The 9259-nt window shown below is 37.2% G+C and overlaps 1 protein-coding gene and 1 long non-coding RNA gene across 2 annotated transcripts in view; both read left to right on the forward strand.

Annotated features, from left to right (window-relative positions):
* The first annotated feature begins 878 nt into the window (after nucleotides 1-878).
* LOC111784339 overlaps nucleotides 879-9259 on the forward strand; it is a 23515-nt gene continuing 15134 nt past the window's right edge. The window contains 1 exon segment of the mRNA XM_023665067.1: nucleotides 879-3762. Coding sequence (XP_023520835.1) covers nucleotides 1284-3762 — 2479 coding nt within the window. The 5' untranslated portion in view covers nucleotides 879-1283.
* Nucleotides 4813-5400, forward strand: LOC111784331. The gene is made up of 3 exons (XR_002813516.1): nucleotides 4813-4827; nucleotides 4905-5233; nucleotides 5390-5400. It is a non-coding gene; the product is annotated as an uncharacterized LOC111784331 (long non-coding RNA).

Here is a 9259-nt window from a genome sequence, read left to right on the forward strand (position 1 = left end):
CTTATATGTTATGCAAAGTTGAGCTTTAAGACAGAAATGAATTAAATGCACTTTAAGTTGCATTTAATGAACTCCGCTGAATTTATCAATAGTCCAAGGATGACTAATAAGCCCATTTTATTATTTGCATTATTTAATTATAGTTTAACTATTTGTTTTCATATTTAAGCTAGTTTTAAATATAGGAGTTAAGGTTATATTGTAACCCACATAGGTTACTATATTCCACCATTAACCAGCCATTTTAATATGGAGGTTATGGGTATTTCTCATTTACTAGCCCATTTAATTTTGGAGTTATGTATCACATAGGTTAAGGTTTGTAAAGGCTATATAAAGCCTTCTTTTCTTTGATTAGACATCAGATTTTGGAATTGAGAATAGAATTTCTATTTTAGCTTTGTTGAGAGCTAAACTTTCTTTGCAAATTCTTGTGTTTAGAACTTGCATGTAGAGTCATTCAAGTGGTATTGATCAAACCTCTTGTGGAGTGATTCGAATCACGAGTTTAGAAACGAGTTTTCTTTACTCTTGATCTTGATCATCAAGGTAATCCGTTCCATACTTTCCCTTGGGTTGATTTCCATATCATTTTGGTATCAGAGCTTTAGGCTCAAGATCGGATATATGTTTCATTGCGCTTATCTCTTTTAATTCTCTTATTATTTTTTTTTTCTCAGTTTGTGTAGAATGTTTATATTCTATCACAAAAATATAAAAAAAAAAAAAAAATACATTTTTTTTTCTGTTCTTTAAAGTGTTAGATCTCGATCTTATCAACACTATATTCTTCTTTAAGATCTTCTAAATCAATTTTCTTGTTGGTAAATTGATTAGATTTTGCCAATAAGAAAAAAAAAAAAAAAAAACCATTGAAAGAAAGAAAGCATATTGATGTTAAATGTCTTTCTTTTTTCCTCTTGATTATTATATGTAACTCTCATATGTTCCTACGTCTAAATTAGTCCTTAATCATTTTCTTTCTGTAATTCGTTTCTTTGTCGTTATTCGGATTGCTCCTTCAATACCCTTGTTTATGTATTGAGTGTGCTGTCTATTCACATTGAATTGCACTTAGCTCTATAACATAGCTTGTCTCACATCCCAATTTGTTTTTTGGAGTGTGATTTGTGTGTGCTCAATTGTGAGGGTGAGTTTGTAAGGGAGTGACACATTGATTCGAGTGTTGAGTGCTAAACACGAGTGAACTACATTTACGAGTGAATACACGTGAGGGAGCGCTTGTGAGGTCCTTTTTTTTTCTTTTACCTTTCTTTTGTAGCATGGAAAATCCAGACGACAATACTAACATTACTGATGCACGATTGAGAGAAGCACAACAACGAACCATGGAAAGACTAATTCGAGGAATAGAAGAGTTGACTGATCGAATAGGAAGATTGGAGATTCAAAATCAAGCACGACAGAGGATTCCACAACCTACGCCCTCAACCGATACATATGAGGGCGACAATTCTGATCACCACGAGGATAATCCACATGCGGTTGGTCATGGCTTGATGCGAGGGCGAGACCATGGAAGAAGGTATCATAATTTACAACAACGAGTTCCTTATGATGATAGAATTGATCGTAACGTGGGGAGCATCAAATTAAAACTTCCCAAGTTTTATGGCAAAACCGATCCAGAGGAGTACCTTCAATGGGAGAAAACGGTGGAGTCGGTGTTCAACTGTCATAATTTTAGTGATAAAAAGAAGGTACTGTTATGCATTGCTCAATTCAAACAATATGCTCAAATTTGGTGGGATAAATTGATGTCAAGTAGGAGAAGAAACCTTGAAGCACCAATTGATTCATGGTACGAGTTCAAAGAGTCCATGAGGAAGCGTTTTGTTCCACAATATTTTCAACGGGACATGGCGCAAAAGCTTCAAGCATTGAAACAAGGACGCAAGTCTGTGGAAGATTATTACAAGGAGATGGATACATTGATGGATCGACTTGATCTCGATGAGGACATGGAGGCTCTCATGGCGCGGTTTCTTAATGGGTTAAACACAGAGATTGCAGACAAGACTGATTTACAGCCTTATTCTAATATTGAGGAGTTGTTGCACATTGCAATTAAGATCGAGAGGCAAATCCAAAGAAGATCTCAACGGTATTCTTCTAAAACTTTTCCCAATTCTACTTCTACATGGAAAAAGGATAGTAAGAACATTGATTATAAGCATAGAAATCCAGAGATTAATGAGAAGCCTCAAGCTAAATTTGAGAAAGGGGAGAGTTCTAGAACAGGGAAAGAAAAAGTAGAAAAGTCTAATGTTCGAAATAGGGATTTAAAGTGTTGGAGATGTCAAGGGGTAGGACACTATAGTAGAGATTGCCCGAATGCAAGAATTATGACCATCAAGGAGGGAGAAATTGTTACGGATGACGAGGCACATGACGACATAAATGAGGAAACTGATGAGAGTGAGGAGTTTAGCGAAGAGGACCCTACACATATATCTTTGGTTACTCGACGAGCTCTAAACACCCACATTAAGGAGGACGGCCTAGACCAAAGAGAGAACTTGTTTCAAACTCGTTGTCTTGTTCAATCTGTACCTTGTAGTGTTGTCATTGATAGCGGTAGTTGCACCAATGTTGTGAGTTCCATTCTGGTCAAAAGACTTAATTTGAAGACACAACCACATCCAAGACCCTACAAGCTTCAATGGTTGAATGATTGTGGGGAAGTACGGGTAACTCAACAAACTCTTGTTTCATTTACTATTGGAAAATATGTTGATGATGTTTTATGTGATGTTGTATCCATGCATGTTGGAGATTTACTACTGGGGAGGCCATGGCAATTTGATCGTCGGGTAATGTATGATGGGTATGCAAATCGATACTCTTTTACTCACAATGGTAGAAAAACTACTCTTGTTCCATTGTCTCCAAAAGATGTATTTATTGATCATTGCAAACTTGAAAAGAAAAGGCAAGAGGCTGATGCAAAAGCAGAGATTGAAAAAGAATCAAGTGAAAAAATGAGCTTGAGTGAAAAGCAAGAGAGTAACACTCAGCCTAGAGAAAAAAAAGAGAGAAAAGCCAAATCAGTAAGCTTGTATGTTAGATCAAGTGAGGCTAGGAATGTTTTGCTCTCTAACCAGACTATTCTTGTACTTATGTGCAAGGGGTCTTGTTACTTTACTAACATGCTTAACCCTTCTTTGCCTAGTGATTTTGTTGTGCTTTTGCAAGAGTTTGAAGATTTATTTTCTGAGGAGATGCCTAGTAGTTTGCCACCACTTAGAGGGATTGAACACAAGATTGACTTCATTCCTGGCGCGCCCATTCCAAACCGACCAGCATATAGGACTAATCCAAAGGAGGCTGAAGAGATACAAAGGCAAGTAAGTGAACTCCTTGCTAAAGGGTATGTACGTGAAAGTTTGAGTCCTTGTTCTGTTCCAGTTATTCTTGTACCTAAGAAAGATGGTTCTTGGCGTATGTGTGTTGATTGTAGGGCTATAAACAAGATAACTATAAAGTATAGGCATCCAATTCCTAGATTAGATGATATGCTTGATGAATTGCATGGATGTAGTCTTTTTACTAAGATTGATTTAAAATCGAGTTATCATCAAATTCGCATGCATATTGGGGATGAGTGGAAAACAGCTTTTAAAACCAAGTATGGTCTTTATGAATGGTTGGTTATGCCTTTTGGATTAACTAATGCACCTAGTACATTCACGAGACTAATGAACCATGTCTTACGAGAATACTTACCTAGCTAAATTCAAGGTTCCGAGGTGTCACTTACTTGAAAAGGGTTACACATTCGAATTTAGTCCCCAGAAGATTCCAAAATTTGCCAACTCCCCAAATAATTCTACATTGGTGCAAAATGAGGAATACCATAAACATAGTGACAAAATTAGAGTTAAAATGGGTGAATTAATCAAAAGGGGCCAAATCGGCCCAATTAAGTGGGGTCGGGTTGGGATAGACCGCTACTCGAGTTGGGCTAGACCTCTCCCCAGGTTGCGCGCCCGTGGTGGGCCAGGTGGGGTGCGCGCACCTACGTTGGCCACACGCAAACCTGCATTACGCACCCAGACCCACGCTGGGCCGTGCAGAACGCGAAACCCTCGTTTTCCCCGACCCCCTTTCTCTTTCGCTCACCTATGCATGCTTGTTGTCGCCTCTCCCTTTGATTTCGTTTCCGACGCCCACAATCCTCCTCAAGATGAAGTCATAGATGATTATCTTCTACACATTTGAGAGTTCTTGAAAAGAAAAGCTTACGAAACCTTTACCCAAAGTGATGCCTCGATTTTTCGCTTCCTTCCACCCCTTTCGATTATTTGTCTCCACTAACCTCAAGCTTCAAGTCTCAGCAATAAGAATCCTCAAAGTTTTCTCCTAATCGATTAGAGAGCGCTTGTGGGTCTCAATCGCGAAGTTTCTGGCTGATGTGGGCTTGTAACGAGTTCTTCCAACAGTTGGTTTCTGAGAGTTCGTGAGCTCCCCCTCCATTTCCGACATCTCTCAAACCCCCCTTCTTCTGCTCTCGAGTGGCCTAAAAAATGGGCAATTCGAGCTATCTTTCGTTGCGTGCGGTTGTCAGCGGTGGCACAGTTTCAATTCAATAATCCAACAAAATTAACTTCATTTAATTTCATCAACGCCCAAAAAAACACATTTAAAGTAGGGGAGATTTCTTAAATCTCACCGTCTTTACCTTAAAACAAAATTTCAATTTCTAAATGTCTTCTCTCCTTAATTCCTTCAGAAGATTAATGATATCCTATTGCAGAATGAAAAAAATTTAGAAGCAATCTATCACTTAAGCATGAGGCAAAAATGGTATCCTTAAACCATAAATGCTAATTTTATTTTAAATAAAATAATTATGTAGTTGAGATGCATTTAATATTATTCAGGAATCAAAGGCTGCCATATCTGGTGGTGGTAGTGCTGGAATTCCACCCTTTCTACGAGAGCGGGTGAACACGAAACGAAAAGGCCATCGACCTTTTGCCTTTTCACTTTTCCACTGAATTTCGAGGAGATCATCCACATTCCTCAACTTTAACGATTACAATATTAATTAGGGAAGATCCTGACAACAAATTGTTAACCATCTCATCCTTCTCATCTTGATTCCTTCTTCTCTTTCTTCTGTTCTTCGCCAAACTTACCATCCCTCTCATCTCAAAATCCATGGCCGATTCCCGCAACAAGACTATCATCGACACTGACCCTGGCATCGGTAAATTTTTTTCGTTACTTTTTTCTCATCGGTTATGTTTAACAGAGACCCAAATTGCTCCATCTCTATTCATTTCGATCCTAATTGAACCGATTTTTCAAGTCCATCTGGTTGGGGCAGAGTATTTTACTGATGAAGTTAGTTATATATCTGTAGATGATGCTATATTCCTCTAGCTATAGCCATCCAAATCATTCTATATATTTAAGCACTTCAAATATTGTATGTTTCAGTGTCATGTATTTTGGTATTTATGCTAAATTACATGTGTTTAATCAAACTACAAGCATTACATACATTTATATTCTGCAATTCTGTAAGTAAAAAAGTGTCCCCAATGAGCTTGTGTCCTACTTTTATAGAAATAGATGTGTCGTCACCTCATATATGATTCCTCTAGCTATAGCCATCCAAATCATTCTATAAATTTAAGCACTTCAAATATTGTATGTTTCAGTGTCATGTATTTTGGTATTTATGCTAAATTACATGTGTTTAATCAACTACAAGCATTACATACATTTATATTCTGCAATTCTGTAAGTAAAAAAGTGTCCCAACAAGCTTGTGTCCTACTTTTATAGAAATAGATGTGTCGTCACCTCATACCAATGTCTTCGAAAAAAATAAAAGGTTTACGGACAAGTTCATCAAGAAATTACATATTTCTCCTTTTAGTAAGAAGATGGACTATCTCTACCCCCTCCCTTTCTTCCTCCTCAACCTCCCACCCTTTCCTTATGGCCTCTTAAGTTTCATCTTCCATGGACGACAACTCCCCAATCACCCCTCTTCAAAACTACTCCAAATTGTTCGTTGTAGCCATAGACCAAAAGAACTTTTGGATTGCTTTCAACGACCACTCTCGAGGAAAAACAAAAAGATTGGCTTTTAGAATCATGTTTGTGGACAAGTTGAGAAAAAAAAAATTGGTTTCTTGAAAACGGAGCTTCTTCTCTAAAGGTGGTGGTAGGATGACTCATTAGGTTTGTTCTTAGGATGGAATCCTGATTTACTTTTTTCCATTTTTGATGTTTTATGATTGCTTTCAATGACCACTCTCGAGGAAAAACAAAAAGATTGGTCTTTAGAATCATGTTTGTGGACAAGTTGAGGAAAAAAAATTGGCTTCTTGAAAACAGAGCTTCTTCTCTGAAGGTGGTGGGGTAGGATGACTCATTAGGTCTGTTCTTAGGATGGAATCCTGATTTACTTTTTTCCATTTTCTGTGTTCCATGTAGGGTGTGTAAGGTAACTGGGAAATTGATGCATGACTTCCTTTGGGAAGGGGTTGAAATGGGGGGAAGAACGCACCTAGTGAGTTGAGAGATGGTGGAAAAGCAAGTCTTGGTGAGTTAAGTCTTGCAAATCTTAGGGTTCATAACAGACCACTATTAGCAAATTGGCTTTTGCGGTTCCTTCTCGATACAAATTCCCCTTGGTGAAGAGTTATTATGAGTAAGCACAATCCTCATCCTTTTGAGTGGTAGTCAAGTGGGATCAAAGGCTCTTACCGGAACCCATAGAAAGAAATAGCCTTGGAGATCCCTTCTTTTTTGACTTGGTTCATTCAGCGATTGGCAATGGGGGAAGGAAACGTATTCCTAAGAAGATAAGTGGGTGGGGGAACACTTCGCTTTATGTTTCCTTGTTTGTATCATTTATTTTCTATGAGAAATAGCTTCGTGGTTGATGCCTTGTCTTTTCCTAAGAGCTCTCTCTTTTTCGTCTGAATTTCGTCGTGCATTGTTCGATAAGGAGATGACAAATATTCTGACTCCTCTCTCATTGATGGAAGAGGTTTAGCTTAGGCTTGGGAGGAAAGATCTTTTATGTCAGAGCCTTGGCCAATCTGAGGGCTTTTCTTGCAGTTCTTCTTTCATAGGTTGTTGAACAAGTCTATTTTTCTTGTACGTAGAAAGTAGAAATTCCAAAGAAGAATATTTTTTTTACTTGGCAGGTTATCCACAAAAGAATTAACACTCTTGATAGACTTGTGAAAAGGTCGTCTTTGTTGCTTTGCCTGTTTTGTTGCTTTCTTTGTAGAAAGACGGAAGAAGGCCTAGATCATTTGTTGTGGAGTTGCAATTTCACGCAAGCCATCTGGGGATTATTTCTTTGGGCAGTTTGATATCAATGTGTTAAACAAAGTTGTTGTAGGTAAATAATCAAGGAGTTCCTCTTCCATCAATCTTTGTGTGAAAATGAGAGATTTTTGTGGCAAGTTGGGTTGTGTTCTTTGTTGTTGGGCCTTTAGGGAGTGAGAAATAAAAGAGCTTTTAGGGAAGTTGAGGGACATTTCTGAAGTATGGTCCCTAGCAATGTTTAATGTTTCTCAGTGGGGTCAGTGACGGAACTTTTTTGTAATTACACTTTAAGTCTTGTTTTACTTGATTGGAGTCTCTTTCCTTAATGGGACTTCCTTTTGTGGGTCTTTTTTATGCCCTTAAATTCTTTCAAAAAAAAATTTTTTTTTTTTTTTTTTTTTTATTGATGACTTCAGGTATGTACAACAAGAGAGAGTATAGAGTATAGAAAAATACATTTCCAAAGCTTTACTGGACGGGATATATATATATGGTTCAGTCTACTAAATATAGCTTTACCAGATTTAACCATCTACCATATATAACTATTTACCATATATAGCTTTACCGGATATAATTTTACCATATATGGCTTTACCAAATATAGCTTTACCGGATATAGCCGTTGACCAAGCTATAAATACAGGGAGCAGACTCCATAACTTAACAATTCTCCCACTTGGAGACTAATCCTACACCATACCAATTAGGGCTTTGCATAACCTTAATTTTCTAACATCAACACATTTTGTCAACATGTCTGCTGGATTCTTTGCACCCTCTATCTTCTCCAAACACATATCGCCTTCTTCCACTAACCTGCGAGTGAAATGGTACCGTCTTCTAATGTGTTTTGTTNATGATTACTACTTAATAATGGATAGAAAGTACAACTTATCGCTATTAAATCGAACATGAGAAGTTTTGATGAACGAGAGCTCTTTGTAAATTGTGGTGCATTATACGTCAGTATCACTATTACCCTTTTTATTTCAATAAATATTAAAGAGATGAATCCTGAACCATAAAAAAGTAACGAGTATCTTTATTCGTAGCTTAGGATGGAGGAGATAATGCAATTGAAGAATGGATTACATCATTTCCAAAGATACATTTAGTTGTGCTGTTGGTAGGATTATAATGCAAGGAAATTCCTTGGTCTCCAAATGCAGTTATGACCAACACCTTGATCAGCAAGCCAACTTTGTTGCTCTGGCTAGAAAACATCACCAGTAGCTTGGCCATGTTTGCTGCTAAAATTGCATGTTATTTGCAAAAGATTCTCTTTAAAGCTCTAGTTGTAATTGCCTCCGGCATTGATGACATGCTCGCCCATATCATTATCTTTCGACTTGCAGTGAACGACTAGAGTTGAATCCGTCATCGAATTCAAAATGGTCACTTGCCAATGAGACAGTACAGGTTGCATCTTTGATGCTGACAGTCTAGTTTTTATCTTGGATGTTGCTAAACATGACTTAATCATATTGTTTAGTTCCAAAGCAATCAATAGGATTAAACAAAATTCCCCTAGAGACTTCATTTTCTTCTCGAAGATCAACCACCCTTTTTTAAAAATGTCTTTGGAAGAAGAATGAAGTTTCATGTTTTAAATTTTGGGTGGATTACAATTTAGAGTAATTTAGAGTTATTGTATTTCATTAATGTAGTTTAAGACTTAATTTACTTTAGGTTTCAATTACATCATGGTTAATTATGACCATTAAGTATGAATGTTACAACTCTTGGAATGCCTTTAGTAGTTTCATTTTGAAGCTTTATAAAGCCATGTATGTTGTATTTGTAAGATGACTTGAAAAATATAGTAAAATGAGCATTTGTGCTTTCTTTAGCCAATGGCAAAGTTTTTTTTGCAATTCTATGCAGTTTAGGTTGCATGTAGAATCATTCAAGCTCGACATGATCAATCTTGCTTGTG

The sequence above is a fragment of the Cucurbita pepo genome, unplaced genomic scaffold (assembly GCF_002806865.2).
Source record: "Cucurbita pepo subsp. pepo cultivar mu-cu-16 unplaced genomic scaffold, ASM280686v2 Cp4.1_scaffold000189, whole genome shotgun sequence".
NCBI lineage: Eukaryota > Viridiplantae > Streptophyta > Magnoliopsida > Cucurbitales > Cucurbitaceae > Cucurbita > Cucurbita pepo.